This window comes from Chiloscyllium punctatum, chromosome 11, assembly GCF_047496795.1.
Source record: "Chiloscyllium punctatum isolate Juve2018m chromosome 11, sChiPun1.3, whole genome shotgun sequence".
Classification (NCBI taxonomy): Eukaryota; Metazoa; Chordata; class Chondrichthyes; order Orectolobiformes; family Hemiscylliidae; genus Chiloscyllium; species Chiloscyllium punctatum.
The window spans coordinates 30060995-30080076 of record NC_092749.1 but is presented as its reverse complement, the minus strand read 5'-3'; the positions used below and the strand labels follow the sequence as shown (position 1 = coordinate 30080076).

The 19082-nt window shown below is 40.2% G+C and overlaps 1 protein-coding gene across 2 annotated transcripts in view; it reads right to left on the bottom strand.

Moving 5' to 3' along the window:
* fmn2b (formin 2b) overlaps positions 1 to 19082 on the bottom strand; it is a 482131-nt gene that overhangs the window by 186113 nt on the left and 276936 nt on the right. For both annotated transcript variants that reach the window (XM_072580571.1, XM_072580572.1), the window contains one exon: positions 4720 to 4781. In XM_072580571.1, coding sequence (XP_072436672.1) covers positions 4720 to 4781 — 62 coding nt within the window. The remainder of the gene's footprint in view (positions 1 to 4719; positions 4782 to 19082) is intronic.

Here is a 19082-nt window from a genome sequence, read left to right as displayed (position 1 = left end):
TTTCCCCAACCAACAGGCACATTAAAGCACTTCACAGTCAATGAAGGAGTCAGCTGTTGCTCAGTTGATTGCACTTATACCTCTGAACCATCAAGTCCCACCCCAGGGCCTGAGCACTTCAGAACCAAGACTGACACTCTGATGTGCAGTACTGAGAAAGCACTGCTCTGATAGAAAAAGTGTTCTTTCAGATGAGATGCTGAAGGAAGCTGCCTGTTCAGGTGAATAAGAAAGATCCTACTGCACTTCCAAACAGCAGAAGTTTAACCCTGGGGTCCCAAATAGTATCCACCCTTCAATACACACAGAAAAATAAACAAATTATCTGGTCATTATCATATTGTTAATCATATATATGGTTTTTGAAAGAGATACAGAATAAAGGTGTCAGTCTATCATATGAACATATCTGAAGCAGAAGCAGATCTTGGAGGGTTGTCACTGATGCAGTGCAGACAGCATAGTCACCAGTATGTTCACAGCATATTATAGCATGGTAATCACTAATGATGTGTGTTGGGTGACATGGATTGGGGGATGAACAACAATTAAGATGTGTATGTGTGCGTGTGAGCATCTCCTGCCTTATTCAAAATTCTAACCCCACCCACCCCCGCAAAACACAATAAACAGAGTCGCCCTTGTCCTCACCTACCACCTCACCAGTCTCTGCATCCAACGCATCATCCTTGAACACTTTAGATTAGATAAGATTACTTAGTGTGGAAACAGGCCCTTCAGCCCAACAAGTCCACGCCGACCCTCCGAAGAGCAACCCACCCAGATCCATTCCCCTACATTTACCCCTTCACCTAACACTACGGGCAATTTAGCATGGCCAATTCACCTAACCTGCACATTTTTGGACTGTCGGAGGAAACCAGAGCACCCGGAGGAAACCCACGCAGGCACGGGAAGAATGTGCAAATGCCACACAGTCAGTTGCCTGAGGCAGGAATTGAACCCTCCGCTAACTCCACCTAGACCCCACAACATCTTCCCCTCCCCACTTCTCTCTACCTTCCGCAAGGACTTTTTCCTTTGACAGTCCTCAGTTTGCACCATTCTCCCCACCAACCCCCTGAACCGCCTTCCCCGGCAACTGGAAAAGATGCAAAACCTGCCGGTACACCAATCCCCTTCACGTGTATGGAATGAGCTGCCAGAGGAAGTGGTGGTTGGGGGGGGGGGGGGGGGGTGGGGGAGAGAAATACAAATGCAGCATTTAAAAGACATCTAGTTGGCTATATGAATAGGAAAAGTTCAGAGGGATATGAGCCAAGTGCTGGCAAATGGTACTAGATTAGGTTAGGATATCTGGTCAGCATGAATGAGTTCAACCGAAGAATCTATTCTCATGCTGTACATCTCTCTGACTCTAAGGTACTGCCAATATCTAGCATATGCTATAGAAAAATAAAGTGCTGGAAAAACTCAAAAGGACTGGCAGCATCTATAGTGAGAGAAAGAGTTGATATTTTGACTTTGATATGGCTTGTTTAGAACTAAAGGGGCTGGAAAATGATTTGGGGGGAGGGGAGGGGGAGCAAGTGGAACAAATTATGAGGATTCCCAGGGTAAAATAACAAAAAGAGCACTAATGGTGAGCAGAGGAGGTGTACAGATGCAAAAGAGGGTTAAATGTAAATCCTTACATATATTTTGAAATTATGGCTGCTTCTTAAATATTGTTAGTTGGTCATCTGTATGTTAAGCCCATTAAATCATTACTACTTTCTATTTTAGCTATAGGTTTTTTTTTAAAAAAGCAGGGTTTTTTGCACAAAAGTGACGACAACATGAAACACCACATATCAACACTGCAACCATGACTGGGATTCATGATAAAATATCATAAACTGAGTCACAAAATTTTCTAAGTTTAAACTCCGTATCTGTCTTTGTGTCTCAGAACCTTTTCACATAGAATACAGGATTACTACAGGGAAGTACAACATGCTGATGGCCCAGAGATTCAGTGGTGTTATTTGTACCTTACAAGGATAAAATCGAAAGAAAACATCAGACGTCTTTCTTGCCCTCTGAGCTACAGAATACCCTGCAAGGAAATAATGCAAGAGAGAAAGTAAAACACCTGCCCTGAAGTCACCTATTGCAAGGTCTGTGCCACAAAGTGAGAAACCTTCCTCTCTTCCATTACACCAACCCCCCATGTCATTACAACAATCTTTCTCCTTCATGGAACATCGAATTAAACAACCCAATTCTCTTAATCTTACACCATCATTCCTCACACCCACTCTTCTTTTCCTTTTCAAGAAAAGTTATTAAACATTCAGTTTTCTCCTTATAACTCAGATTGGCAACACAATGGCGCCTGTTTACCAGACAGACTGGGGATGCCATGTCAGTTGTCAAAGTAGCACAATCTTATTTATAAGGGACAGAAGTTGTTTAAACACTGAGGGGCGGCACGGTGGCTCAGTGGTTAGCGCTGCTGCCTCACAGCACCAGGGTCCCAGGTTCGATTCTAGCCTCGGGCGACTGTCTGTGTGGAGTTTGCACATTCTCCCTGCGTCTGCGTGGATTTCCTCTGGGTGCTCCAGTTTCCTCCCACAATCCAAAGATGTGCCGGTCAGGTGAATTGGCTATGCTAAATTGCCCATAATGTTAGGTGGATTAGTCAGAAGGGAAATGGGTCTGGGTGGGTTACTCTTCGGAGGGTCGATGTGGACTGGTTGGGCTGAAGGGCCTGTTTCCACACTGTAGGGAATCTAATTTAATCTAACAACTACTATAAAATTTACTTGTACACTTAAAACGATTTATTATTCATCATACAATTACAATTAAAATATTGCTTCATTTCTAAAATAGAAATTATAACTCGCCTACAGCTGCACCTGTCCCTTTAATGGTGGCTTCAAGACTGGAACCTGTCTTCATGCCTATTATTGTCAAGACATCTAACTTGATTTCACTTGAGCCCAAGCGCATGTTTAGACACAGTTCCAGATCCTGGGAGACCTCTGCACATAATGTTTCTGAGCAATACAGGCAATTGAACATTTAGAATAGATTAGGAAGGTTGTTTGACCTATTTTAGTTCAGTTACGTGTAAAAATATAAAACCCCCATTCAAATGGCTCTTAAAATTCATTAAAGTTTGCTTTTCTATCACTTTCACCTTAAGTACTTAAGTGTTAACTACCTCTTCATGAAGGACTTAGTGACATGTATACTGCTTTTCACCAGCTTGGACTGGGTTCTTTTGTTTCGTGTTCACGGTCTATCTGACGCTAGACATACAAATTTACATTTAATTCCGAGTAATGTTCACTAATATCAGTACAACCAGATGGTGCTTCCTCTGCAGTATCCCTTCAAAGTTCAAGGGTTTGAGATCTTCCAGGAAATCTGCCTCACTCTATTAATAAAGTGCTGTGCATCACAACCAATAGTTTTTAAATATGCTTCCAAAAGGTCAAATAACTTTGACTCCATACAGTAGTATACATGTCCTGCAAATGGGGCAGAGTATTAATTTTGCTTTCCATTATTTCAGTGAGAAGCTACATTTAGGAGTTGAAAAACTCAAAATGAAAACCTGCAACAGCTTTGAAGGTTTGAGACAGTGACCAGTGTCTAAACATGTGATGGATAAAAGTCCTTGTAGAAAACATGATTTGGAGGTGTCAGTGTTGGATTGGGGTGTACAATGTTAAAAATCATACAACGCCAGGTTATAGTCCAACAGGTTTATTTGGCAGCACTAGCTTTCGGAACGCTGTTCCTTCATCAGGTGGTTATACTCCACAACCACCTGATGAAGGAGCAGCGCTCCAAAAACTAGTGCTCCCAAGTAAACCTGTCGGACTATAACCTGGTGTCGTGTGATTTGTAACTTTGTAGAAAACATTTTGCTACCTAACTGATGAATATGGTTTATTTTGGTGAGAGACGAGGTAAAAACGTCTCAGTATTACTGACTATTTTCTTTTGTTTCTAACAAGCCTCAAGACAGCTTACGCTTTTTAAAAGCTGTGCATATACAGAAGCTTTATTGGAAAGCAACATGTGACATTTACAACAGAACACTAATGTTCAACTGTAAAAGTTGCCACCAAAAAGAAATGTCTTTGATGTTTATGCACCTTTTTGCACCACTCACAATTTTTGGAGGTTAGGAATTAAATACTCCAAATTTGTTTGCAAGTGCTGCAATGAATTAAATTAGAAAAATCTGTATAAAAATAGGTCAAGACTCAATAAATGCTCAAACTGCCCTTTAAATGAAGCGAGTCAAATCTAAACCTTTTGCTTATTTCCACAGACTACAAACATTAACCTTCTTACATTCCATAAAGCTGAGTATACACATTTTAACTGTGACTTATTTGATACAAACTCTTGTGTTAACCTTACATAACTGGACTCGATGAAAGTCTTGCAGTTGGGATTTTGCCACCAGACGGAGAATAAATGCCAAGGTATAAAATGGCAAAAATATTATTGCTTTGAATTTCCTACTGCCATAGCATGAAGAATAGGCAGAGAATCAGATTACGTTAAATCGAGGATTGTTTTGGAATGAAACAGTAGCCCTGCTACAAACCCAAATATGCAACATCAGTGAATTACTACTTAAGCTAACATATGGCTTTCAGTGTCGGGGTTAACTGCTCTGCTCCTGACTGCTCAGTTTCGAAATTTTGTACCGCTGTTGTTTTTTTTTGTGCCTTTAGTTCCAATACTCACATTCTCATACAAAGCTTCAAGGGTCTCCAGGTCAACCACAGAATTGTCCAAGTTCAGAACAGCTGTCAAAGGGACAAAAGAAATAGTTGTCAAAACGATGACAAGTCAGTTGTGAAAGGTTAATAAAGCACAAAAGTGCTCAATGACTGCAGAGGTGACCTGCTGGTCAGATTCACTTATGAGCTTTGGCTGTGCTAATGCTTGGAATTGTGCTCTGGCAAGAATTACAAACTAGCATACTGGTGGAGCCAGGTGTTAACAGCCACAGAATTCCACCGCTTACACTCACACACAGGGTCCATTATCACAGCCAAAGCTCAAGATCAGAGGGATGGTTTAGACAAAGCTTCCCAGGCCTGACAGAGAATTATAAATGCAACACCATAACAGAGTGAGCATATCCTCATCTCTGCTACGTGTCAACGCTGAGATGACTAATCCAGAATTGAATTAGCCGGTTAACTTCTAGACCGTGACAAGGGTCAAATCCTCCGCATATAAATCTGACAGTTTTAGTGGAGATTCTAAATATTTCTTAGTCATTCCCACAAATTTCTATATAAGACACAATGGGAGGTCCTTTTTTCTCATGGAACTTCTCATTATTAATCCGATTGTAGCTTGTGTCTTGTGGAAACTGGTTAGCAGGCTGTCAATTAATTCAATTTGCTTCTTGACAGCAACCTCACAGCAATGCATACATTAACAGTTATTAGTTTACTGCAACATATACACAATGCATCTGTACATGTTACACAGTTAACAGACAATATCTACTCATGACATGAATACATAATACTTTGCAGGAAAATGTTTTGTTTACTCGTAACTAATGCAGCATTTGTCCTGTCATGCTTAATGCTCTGTTCCTACCCATTTCCCTTGGACCTGAATTCGAATCAGGCTTTTGACATGAGAGTTACTATTTATTAGATAAATGAGGAACTGAAATAATTGCTGTGATGAGCTTTCACAGAGTCATGAAAAGTCCTGAGAATTCAGAACACTGATCAGGGTACTGTATATTAACATACACACTCAAGTAATGGTTGATTTCATGTTAAAAACAACCCCTAACTTTGGCTAAATTATTCCTTTTTCATATACCTTTTGTATAAATTGATACTTCTCTAACCAAACGTTTTGTACTTAATATCCTCTTGCCGTTGATGTCAAACTCTCACTGATGCAAACCTGCTGATAGAATTAAAAAAATACAGCACTGAAGGTAGCCATTTAGCTTCTTGTGTCTGAACATAGGATGTCAAGGTTATCACCTCAATAGCGTGTGCTGCTTGCCTGTCATTGAGCAGCATTATACCAAGGAGGAACTGTGATACAGAGCCCAGGTTGTGGAGATGCAGGAGAAGAAAAAGAGAATTTAAAAAGGTACTGGAGAAATACATTAAAAGTTGGAGGAAATGCCATTAATTACTTCTGCAGATACCCAAGAAGAAATGTACACAGAGGAAAGTCTAACATTTAACCGCAGCAGAAAGACAAAACATGCCAATGAAAATCTCCAAAACTGCCTTGCTGTTGCTTGTGGATGTATCGGAATGTTACCCTGAAAAAAAAAATTTGCTTTGTAGATTTCAAAGTCAACCCTTAATGCTGTACCATGGTTAAGAAGAATTTTGTACTTCAACAGAGGTCCAAGATTTGATAGCGTCTCACTGCAGAACTTCTTGACAGGTTTACTGCATATCAGCAGTTTGCAATTGAACATCACAAAAGAATAGACATAGAATGGCATACATTGGGAATACGAATGAGATAACTGAAAATTTTGATATGCCAGCCAAAGGCGGAGTGCATAGATGGAGAGAAGAGTGTGTCTCTGCAGAGACACTTGGCCAAGGGAAGAGAAGCTACAACATTGTGCTATGCTGTACATTGATTATAACACAGCTTAAGCCAAAAGCGATATTCAAGAGTAAAGCACTCCCAAAACTACAATTCCCAGAATGAAAGGATGGAAAAAGGTGGCTTAACATTTATGTCCAAGGAAAGTTTGGAATTTTGATCAGGAGGATAACAGGGGAAAAAAAAATTCTCAGCTGGGACACATTCATATTACACTTCAATGTTGATGCTAGATTGCAAGTCAGTGACATTTTAGTAATACCTGGGGTCTAATCAGCCTTGTTCAATCACTAAATTTCACTCTAAAGTTCTTCAAAATATGTACCTAATGGGCAAAGAAGAAAAGACATTCATCATGAGAAATAGCATGGTGGTTTTTAATGCAGAGAGTAGATTAGAGAGGCTGGCTATGAAGTTTGAACAATGTAGCCTATCCAATGGACTTGATAGGACTGAGAATGATTGTTTGTGGATGGCTAATGATGAATTGTTTACTGATGCATATGATGTCATTCAAGAATGAAATTGGGATGTATTATTTGGTACTGAATTCAAGGAGGAAGGTGATTTTTTTTTAATGACGTTAATATATTGAGCATGCGCTGTTGCTAAGTTGCATTATTTTCTGCACTGGGGAAAAGACCAATTGGACATTTTTAAATACATAAAACTTTTATGGCTGATGTGTTGATAAAATTTCATGAATTTTGGCAGAATGATTGTTTATTTCCATTGAGGTTATTTGTTTGCAAATAAAAATGTAATAATAAAAATACTTGCAGCTACTTTGGAGTATGTGGCCAGCAGGAACTGTCTCCAATGCAACTGCTGTGATAACAAGGTGATTGGAGAAGGTGGACTTCAAACTCTTCAAAACTGGTACTTGCGGAAAAACCAAACCCAACTTTTTAAACTTAAAGTGGTCATAGAAACTCTTTACCCGACTCTATACAATAATTCCCCCGTACACAGCATTTCCCCAATGGAATATTTGCCAAAATAGCCAAATTTCCTCTCCCTGCCCTGCACTCTCTGAAACATGTCACCTCCTGTTGGTGATGGTTGCATGCACTGTACCACCCTGCCAAGATGGAGAAAGGTGAGGACTGTAGATGCAGCATCAGAAGAGCAGGAGAGTTGATGTTTCTGGCATAAACCCTTCATGAGGAATGAGATGACAACGCTTCATGCATAAGCTTATCCCGGCTCAGATTGTTTAATCATGTTCAGTGCTCCCTTGTCTGATATTCAATGTTACCCAATCATAGTTTACTGTAAAGACATCAGGCTGGTCTGTTCCTGGGCCAGGCCATTAGCAGGTCCAGGCAGCGGGCCATGGACGGGGTAGTTAGGACCGAATGCCCGCACCTCTTCTCCAGTTACATTTGGGCCCAGGTGTGCCTGGCGAAGGAGCACACGGTGTCTACAAACATCCTCAAGATTTTCAGGGAGAGATAGGTATCGCTGGGTGTGGAGTGCTTTACTTCCCCCTCCGAATCTATTTTGATTTAATCCCTGCCTTCCCTTTCACCTTTTTGATCAGTCAGCATTACCCTTTGCTGAGAAGGGCACTGCTGGTCACTGGCCACTTGGGTATTTCCTTCCTGGTGGTGGAATATGAATAAAGATTGAAAGGCATCAGGCATTGGAGGCTGACTGAAATGCCCCTCCTCTAGCCTGGAGCACTGTATCCAATCCCACAATCTTCCTGGCTGAGATCAGTTAAGCACAGGCCAGTTTCAATCTGCTCATCCTTTGAGTTCAATAACTGTTTTACATATAGATTCTACAATGCCAATTTTACACTTCTACCACAAACCAGGTGATTATTTAACTAAAAAAACCTTTAAAACCTCAGCTGACACAGCAATCAGATAGCAAACAAAAAATGACCAACTGCAATATTTTTATTTCTATCTTACTCTTTCCCCTCCCAACCAATACCTTTTGCACTTACCACTTTCAGTACATTCTGTCAGGTTGACTAACCAGCTGGACCACCATACAACTATGTTTTACTTCCAAGCACCCACCTCAATGTTTTTTGGTGTTAAATGTTCACTGTTTGACTGCAATAGATACCAGAGTCAATTGTGTACCAATGTGGAGTGGTATTAATTGCTCATTTCAGGTTGATTGTTGAACTTAACCACATTATCAGGCATGGATCCAATTCTTCCAGGATAGTTCATGCAATTAGAAATGCCGCTGCAGTCACCAGTGTCACGTTAGTTGCAAAGTTTACAGCAGAGAATATGATCACTTGCCCCATCGCTACCCAATAATGCCTGAAGTTTGTGCCAGTGTAAACATTGTCATGCAGTGTATGCAATGTACTAACTTCAACTACACATTCTCAAATGTTCACTATTCATACTTACTGTTCCTGCAGACCCAGGATGTACTGAAATCAAAAGGATTCACTAACCTTCAGTTAACACTTGCAGTTGTATCAGATTGTTCCACATTGAAAGTGTAATCAAATAAATATATACACACAGTACAGCTATATATATGGTCGTATTTGTTCCATTGTGTATAACCATTGAATTAGGGTTACTGCATATCTAATTCAATGTTCTTCAAAGCCAATTAAATTTTACCATCTTACAGCATTTTCAAGACAAAGAATTCTGTTAAATAAATGAAACATTGAATGTTATTTAGAATATAGGACAGAAAAGGATAATTGAAAAAAACCATCATGGATGTTCACTTACTTTCTAAAAACAATATTGATCTACTAATATTAAAAATATCAATACACAACCAACATGAAATTACAGGATTCTGGAATTACTACAGGATCTGATAAAACTCTGCAAATTCTGGGAGGGGGACTTTACTGGTATAATTGGTCTGAACAGATATCATTTCCTGCATTTTTACAGTCTGATCCATTTTTTAGTGGCCTGTGTAAGCCTCATGCCTCAGGTATGTGAGACGATTGCAGAGACAGTAAGCTCTGTTCATGTGCCACCCCTATATCTGATCCTGCAGGCAATGTCTCACCTATAAAATCAATAAGCTGGTCATGTTCAGGGACTCAAAGCAGGGTACAAATGCAACAGTACTATCCTGGTGTCCACCAGGATTTACAGCAATTGACTATTTCTAACCATTTGCAGCCAGGATTGCCCAGACTAACACTGTGGGTGCAGAAACAATAAAGGTACAATGATTAGATTAATTAAATTTGATTTGACCACTGTTATACTTGCTTATGCATCAAATATTCAAATATTAACTCTTGCTTGTGTACTACAGCTATTTCTCAAAAGGCAGCTACAGGCAGACAGTCAATCCAAACCACATCAGGCGTGGTGCTATTCTATCTTCCTGAATTCTGGATTAGTGGTGCTGGAAGAGCATAGCAGTTCAGGCAGCATCCGAGGAGCAGTAAAATCGACGTTTCGGGCAAAAGCCCTTCATCAGGAATAAAGGCAGAGAGCCTGAAGTGTGGAGAGATAAGCTAGAGGAGGGTGGGGTTGGGGAGAAAGTAGCATAGAATACAATAGGTGAGTGGGGTAGGGGATGAAGGTGATAGATCAGGAAGGAGGGTGGAGTGGATAGGTGGAAAAGAAGATAGGCAGGTAGGACAAGTCATGGGGACAGTGCTGAGCTGGAAGTTTGGAACTAGGGTGAGGTGGGGGAAGGGGAAATGAGGAAACTGTTGAAGTCCACATTGATGCCCTGGGTTGAAGTGTTCCGAGGCGGAAGATGAGGTGTTCTTCCTCCAGGCCTCTGGTGGTGAGGGAGCAGCGGTGAAGGAGGCCCGGGACCTCCATGTCCTTGGCAGAGTGGGAGGGGGAGTTAAAATGTTGGGCCACGGGGTGGTGTGGTTGATTGGTGTGGGTGTCCCAGAGATGTTCCCTAAAGCGCTCTACTAGGAGGCATCCAGTCTCCCCAACGTACAGGAGACCGCATTGGGAGCAATGGATACAATAAATTAGATTAGTGGATGTGCAGGTAAAACTTTGATGGATGTGGAAGGCTCCTTTAGGGCCTTGGATGGAGGTGAGGGAGGTGGTATGGGTGCAGGTTTTGCAGTTCCTGTGGTGGCAGAGGAAGGTGTCAGGATGGGAGGGTGTTGTAGGGGGGCATGGACCTGACCAGGTAGTCACGGAGGGAATGGTCTTTGCGGAAGGCGGAAAGGGGTGGGGAGGGAAATATATCCCTGGTGGTGGGGTATTTTTGGAGGTGGCGGAAGCGTCGGCAGATGATTTGGTTTATGTGAAGGTTGGTAGGGTGGAAGGTGTTGTAATGATCACTGCTAGTTTGGATGGTTGAATCACGGATGGTTTATGGCACAGAAAGAGACCACTTTGCTCACTGTGCCTGCACCGGTTAGTGACTGAAGTTACAACTGAAGTTCATCCTGCAAATACTAATCAGAGTGTGGATACAGCACAGGAGACCAATGAGCAAGAGAAATCCCGTTGCATGTGGGTCTTTGAGAAGATGACTGCTGCCATCTGGAGTACACTTCACCAGTACTGCAGTGTCACGGATTAAGACAGTGTAAATGTAAGCAGGTCATTAAGTTCACAACTGACTCATTGAACCTCTAGCAGATCAGACTCCAAAATAAAATTGTCACCAGTGTTTGTAAAGAGTTTTTTTTAAAAAAAAGTCATAGTATTCCATATATCTCCCAAAATATTTCAAATGTTAGGGTTTATGATAATGTTCTGATGTATATTTACATTACCTCATACATTGAGAAAATTCTTAAACAGAAGTTGTACAAACAAAACGTTAAGACATTTTGATACATACACACCATATCATAAATTGCATTGTCATCAGACCTTCATTGGAATTCTTAGAACCCTTTTTATATGTTCCTATTTTTCTAAGTAGGCAGTTTAAACCTTACATTGTTGCAATTCATACCATAAATCATAGGAGTAGAGGCAGACCATTCAGCCCATCGAGTCTACTTCACCATTCAATGAGAACATGGTTTATCTCAACTCTACTCCCTTGCCTTCACCCCATAACCTTCAATTCCCTTTCTGATTAAAAATAATAATTCAGTGTTAGATCTCTGGTTACTAGATTAGTCTAAAATATTAAATTCAAAGTGCTGATTTTAATCCAGGAACTGCACTGGTCATGAGCTTGCACTGCATCATTGATGCTTTTGTGCTGCAATAATCACACATTTCATTTCATTCCATTCATTTATCTTAAAGGCCTGATTTTAGGAATGCCTCTTAAACCAGGGGAATGAGGATCTAATTTCAAGGGCAATGTTGCATTTCAATGAGACTGTATTAACCACTGGTCTAAATAATGCCTGCACACCTCTGGAGTTGCAATTGAAACCCAATTCCTGACCAGAGGTACCCAAAGGTTTAGAAAATAAAAAATTGCCAACACTGAGGGAGAAGGAATATTCCTTCTGGCATTACAGAAGGACCTTGAGCTGCCTCGGTCATGGATTTCCTACAGTTATCTCCATCCCAAACACGGAATTTCTTTTGCTATCCTTACCATTTCCCTCTGTCTGTTGAATCAATTTTCAGTGTTTACTGACAACAGTGAAATCAGTATTCAAAGCTCACTGACCTGAGGCTACCTCAAAATGTTCTCTCCATGATGGTGCCTGACCCATTGATTGCTGTCAAGAGTTTCTATTTCCATTACAGATTTTCTGCCTCGAATGTCCTTTTCCCCCACCCTCCCCAGATATCAGCCCCTTCATGTGTGCTCAGGAAGGGACTTAGAAGGCACTAGAATTCACAAGATATTTATTCAAACCACTGCACAATTCAAATAAATCCCAAAATCACCCTTTTCAAACCATCTTTTGCGATGTTTCAATATAATGCATTTCTGCCGTGATATCACTTTGAAAAGCCAATCTTATTTGTTGGCAGACAATTCAGACCCTAAAATTGTCAAACTCTTCACTATCCTGGCAATCATCTCAAAAGTGAAACTATCTGGTGTACTTCAAAGCAAACAAGGGTCAAGGGATCCTCACTGCATAAGAATCATGAGCAACGTGGTAAACCACTCACTGTATTGTAGATAGGACGCTTCAAATTAAAGTTTCTTCAAAAAAAAAAGCAACATTTCCCAATGTCCAGCATTTCTTATCATTTGCCCGTTCCGGAGGACCAGCCTCAAATTCAGACCTATAGGATGAGGTCTTGATCTTGGAAGGTTCCAAAGATCTTGTGTGAATTGAATTTGGAAAGTCCGAAGTCTGTGCCACACGTTGCAGACTTTAGCACTTTACATCAGAAACTGTATTAATACTCCTGCTGGAAGTGAAATGATGTTCTATCCCACAGCAATAACATTCTCACCTTAACTTGGATGTGCACACATTAAAAGATAATCAGACTCTACATCTCAGTTTACTTTCCAACGCTGAAGACTAGGCAAATTTGCAAAAGTTTTTGCAGACTTTAAATGGACAAAAAGTTTCATCTGGAAAAATTAAAAGGAAGCGTCAAATAGATAACTGCATTGAAAATTCCTACTAATTGTATTCTCAATTACATTTCTGACAGTTTTGAGAAGAAAATAACGTGGGAAAGGAGGAGAATAATAAAACAGACAATTTGTGACTATGTGGAGAACAGAAATTATTAAATGAACAAAGGGATAAAGGGTGCAAGATTAAAAAAGACATTTACCGTTGAAATAAAAAGATGTGTAAACCTTGCAGCAGAAAATGGGAATGGAAGATTGGGGAAATGGGAAGAGTGAAGGAATTCCAGAATGTTCTAAGGAAATGGCTAGTGGCCACCACTCACCACCCCTTATCCATCACCATCCCCTATCCATCCTCCAGAAGTGTAAAACAGCTCACGATCATGTACCTGTTGAAGATCATTGCCCTAAGAACCATTTTCCCTGGCTCCATCACTCCTTATAAGTCAGTCATTCGTCAAATCGCCCAAATCAAGCAAAAAATACAAAAGGGTCAGCTACCCTGATTCATTAACCCAGTTCTCCCTTCTCCAATATTACTGCCTGACCTCGGCAGTCTTTCCAAAATGTTCTGTTTTCACTTCAGATGCAGTCCCTTGCTGTAAAATTTTCCAAAACAGCTAATTTGGTGTGAACTACCACAACTAAATTAAATTAACTTTCCATTGGGCATTCAAGTGGCTGGCAATTTCAGGACATGGTACTTTGAAATTGCATGCAATGGTTGGTGTGTTGTTCTGTGGTTGTGTGGATTTTAAAAAAAAGCTTCAATATTGTTAGGTTGAAAATTTCCACTTCCAAGAGCAGCACAGCAAACTCTGTGGAAGTTCTCAGCAGTTCAAAAGACATGTGTTTAGCGACAGCAAAGAATGAACTGTGGACTGAATCACATTAACGCTGTACGGGTTTAGTCAGATGCACGGTTAAAATATACCAGAGGCTTTCAGCTGATTAACAGTCAGTCATCACAAACAAAAGCAGTTCAGGATAACAAAAAATAACACAAGAAAAAACTGAACAAAGTTTTAAAAAGTCTTGAATTGAAGAAAAAACCCCTGCTCAGTGCTAAAAAAAACACGTTTGCTGAACTGTTACAAAAATAAGCATTGCCAAAAAGCCAAGTATAGAATTACAGGATCACTCGTTTCAACATCCACACCTTGCCCTTATGTAGTGTACTTCATAAAAGAAAATATACTGAATGCCTAGCAAGGCAGAAAAAGTAGACATAATATGAAATGGAGTGGGGGGGGGGGGGGGGGGCGGTGAAAGAGAAGGCTGGTTATATGGGATAGATGGAAATTTAAAACTTTTTTTTGTTAAATGAAGGTTTGGACTGTGAGAAAGAAACAAGGCAAGAGGATTTCGGACAAGCCTGCCAAATAACATGATCACAACAAGTAAAATAGCAGAAATAAAGGCACATTACACACTAATGTATATTGCAGACAGTGAGGGACACTCTAAACAAAGAGTCACCGATTAAACTGCTTTTTTGTTAATGTACCATTGTTCCAGATACTGTTTCACTACTGGCCGGGACTTTGATCTGACCTTGCTAAGCTTGGATCCAAAAAAAGCACCGCCAACAAGGCTAGCATCAACTGAGAAGAGGAGTGAGGTAGGTTTCATGGGATAGATCAAGTGCTCCTTGCTCTGACAAGTTTTCCAGAACAGACGCTGCCACATTAAGGTTAAAAATAACTTCCTTTTCATTGGATCAAAGCTTTGCCCTCACCTCAAATAAACTGACCTCAGTCAGTCCCCAATGATTCAGCTGAAAGTAAGAATTACTTTTTAAAACTCAGGTTTAAGGAGGTTCTGTTGACTGCTTGTAAATGGAAAGCGAACACTAAACTCAGCAAAAAGAAAGTCGAAGCATAATTTAATAAAACCATATTACGTGATTAAAGCAGTTCATAACCATCGAAATGGTTGTATTTATATTGTACAAGTGTTGAAAATACACCTCAAAAGCTACTCATTGAGAAACAATAATACAACGACTGAGGCAAGGCATGCACATTTGAATAATACTTTGAATAGTGCTTTGAATAAGTTTAACTATTCCACTTTTACTACTCTTGCTGAAAGATTTTTCCAAACTTTGACTGTTCTTTAGATCAAACAGCTCTGGCTAACATTGGCCTCAAGTGGTCCTGTCATTAGTTATTGTTTTTAGAATCCAGAGTGTGGAAGCAGGCCATTCGGCCCATCGAGTCCACACAGACCCTCTGAAGAACACCCCATCCAGAACCACCTCCGACCCTATTCCAGTAACCCTGTCTTCCCCGTGGTTAATCACTTAACCTACAAATGCCCAGATACTATGGCTAATCCAACTAACCTACACATCTTTGGACTGTGGGACCAAACTGGAGCACCCAGAGGAAACATATGCAGACACTAGGAGAATGTGTAATCTCCACATAGACAGTCACCCAAGGGTGGAACTGAATCCAGGTCCCTGGTGCTGTGAGACAGTAGCGCTAACCACTAAGCCAACATGCCGCCCTTCAACCAGCATACTGTCTTCGAGTTACCTTAGCTCTGATACTTACAGTCCCATACTTCGTGAAAGATCACCTCTCATTCACCAACATCCAAAACTAAATAACTCAGAATTCTTTAACTGCGAAATGTGTAAAACAAGTCCAGTAAAAAGGAAAAGACGTTCGTGAGGAGCTGGTGAGTTCTCTTGTAACTTAAACCTAATAAGCAGAAATCATCTTCCAAACATGTAAATTTGTTTTGTGATGTTTCTCCAATGCAATCGCTTTGGGTATCACTTGAGGCGACAATACACTCCATTGGTTAAAATTAGTCAAAAAGCAGATTGTGTAATAAAATTATCAACCATTACTCCTGTACTGCTCCCTTGAAGCTGTCAACTCCCCACTGATACAACCACTGGACCAATGGCCTTCTCACACCTTTTTTGTATCAACAAAAACTGAAGAAAGACAATTTGATGAACAGGTGACAGAAGCAACTGCTTAACACAATGTGATCACCACTTTGAATGATCTCCACAAAGTGGAAATGAAAATCTTGGGTCATTCAGAATAGTGTTTGATCTGACTCTAGGATACTGCATTTATCTCTGGGCGAGAAAATAATGGGTTTGAATGCTATTGCAGAAACCTGAACATAATCTAAGTTGATGTCGCAGTGAAGAATTGATAGAGTGTTGTCAACAGGCTACCCAATCCTAGTCATAACTGAACTGCCATGCACATCCAGAACAGAGAAGTACAAATATGAACCCAAAATAACTTTCTCCTTCCAAACTTATTTGTACAGAGGCCAGATATAACACAATCAATTCATTTGATTCTGAACAGCAAATGTGATCCTGGTCTGCAATCCACTTGATAAACATTAGAACTCTCAAGGACATTTAAGTCTTATCCAAATTAGGAAGCCAACAAGGAATTCAGAACTCTAACATATTTACATGTATAATGACAGCATCTACTATGAATATCTTTGAGAAGGATAGGCTCAATTAAAAGTAACTGAGACATTTAAAATTAAGCGGAAGCTTTAATTTAGTTCTTTAAAACTATGGTGAAAATTTACTTTTGTTTGAAGGAATAAGTTAAGCTTCAGACAAACCTAACTAAGGACAAAGTGAAGCATATGCTTTGATTGATGAGATCGAGCCTTAGCACAATAGAGTGAACTTTAGATGCTTTTTGTTACAGGTTCTGTGACTGATGAATTAAGATATTACAAGCAACTCAAAAATAGCATATTTGGCCATATACAACATATATCTTGGATCTCCCAAGGAGTAACAATCATCATGGCTTAGCAACTTTAATCTCATAGTGCTGCACTTTTCTACGGAGATTTTGCAAATAGTATCAGAACCTTCTGAAGGAGTGTCACCAGACTCAATGTCAACTTTGCTTTCTCTCCAGATGCTGGCAGACCTGCTGAGATTCTCCAGCAATTTCAGTTTTTGTTTCACACTTTCAGCATCTGCAATTCTTGGTTTTATTATAAATATAAAGCAAATGGTTCTCTGTTGATCTATTCAACCACTTGCAAACTTTTAAGAAAATCCAGTAAGTGCTTGTAGACAATAATATATTAGCCCAATTATGTCATTATTTAGTCTGCAAAGCTCTTGGATCCACTGTTTCAGTGATTCACATCTTCTTTAAGATGAACTAGTCTTTTATTGGTGAGTATTTTTCAAGGGGATTAGAACTGACCCATGCTAAAATAGTAGTTACCTCACACAAACAAGAACAGAAGTTGCTGGAAAAGCTCAGCAAGTCAGGCAGCAACTATGAACAGAAATCAGAGTTAATGTTTCTGATCTGGTGACCCTTCCTCAGAATTGCCAGTACCTCGGAAAATGTCCGTTTATTTGCAGAGGGTAGGGTGGGGCTGGGAGTAAGGAGTAAACTGTAGGTAGGGATAGAGCCCAAAGAGAGAGAAGAACAGTTGGACAGACAACAGAGTGGATAACAATTCGGCTGGGAGGGTGAATAGCTGTTAATGGAGACTGCTAGTGGCTAACAATAGGTAGTATGTAATGGCAGGCTATGTGATAACAAGGCTTGGCATGTGGTGTAGAGAGCTAGGACATGGGAGAGTTCAGGCCCTACAGTTACCAAACTCTATATGGAGTCCAGAGGGCTGCAGTGGAAAATGAGATGCTGTTCTTCCAGCTTGCGCTGAGCGTTGTTGGAGCGCTGCAGCAAGCCTGAGACAGATGTTTGCCAGGGAACATGGCGGTGTGTTAAAGTGGCAGGCAACTGTAAGGTCAGGGTCTTTTTTTTTGCACGGAGATTATAGGTGTTCTGCAAAGCAGTCACCCAGTCTATGCTTTGTTTCCCCAGTGTGAAGACCACATTGTGAGCAGTGAATGCAGTAGATTAGACTGTGAGAAGTGCAGGTAAGAATCTAACGATAAAACCATTGCCAATTTTGGGGAAAACCCTATTTGGCTCACAAATGACCTTTAGTGAAGAAATTGCTGTCCTTACCCAGTCTTGCCTACATGTAACTTCATATGCAAAGCATTATGGTTGAGTCTTAACTGCCCTCTAGGCAAGAAATGCTGAGCTAGCCAGTGATGCCCACTTCCAGTGAATGAATAAAAACTCTGATTGATATATATGCACTGATATAAATGCACTTCCTTATTCTTTATGGTCTCTCCCCCTTAAAAGAAAAGCACTGCTCTCAACTTAAATAAATCTTTTAGACACTGAAACAAAGCATAAAGAAGGAGACAGACAGATTAAGTGAGTTGTCTAAACTACAGCAACTATGTTCTACGCAGGAAAACAAAGTGAATAACTTTGGACCAAGAGAGCAATTTGAATATATATTTAATACGGTGCAACTGTGGAGGTGCAAAGAGATTGGAAAACTAAATACATAAATTATTGCTGAGATATTAAAAGAAATAAAAGGAGAAAATCCTAAATGCACTGACCATAATCATTCAATTTTACACAAGTCGGGGTTAAAGATTTGGAATGAGTAATTAAGTGTGGAGGAGGCAAATGCAACTGTGACTTTCAAGGGTGGGGGAGGGGGGGCATAAAAATGGTTTGAAAAGAAAACCTTTCGACACGTAAAGACAGGAGAATAAAATTACCTTAGCTACTCTCAGACAGTAGACGTGGACATGATGGACTCAATGTCTGCCGTCTGTACTATAAACATTCTATGATTCTATTTAAAGCTCAGTGGTGCAAAACAGAACAGCAAAAGAAAAGCTAAGCACACTTAGCTTTTTCTTGAAGGAGTTGAAATATCAAAGTGATACCTGATGCTTCAGTTGTAGAGTCTTGATTAAAACCTATCTGGGGGTACAAATTCACTTTTGGCAACAGCACCTGAAGAGCAAAATATGGCTTTTGAGGAACGGAATCTCAAAGTCAAATGGAATAATGTTGGGCCCACAGGGTTAAATTACAAGGACAGGTTGAATAAATTTGGCTTATTTTGTTACGAACAGATGTGGGAAGACAGAATCAGATCCTCTCTTTTTAAATCCTATGATCGGCTGCAAAGACGTT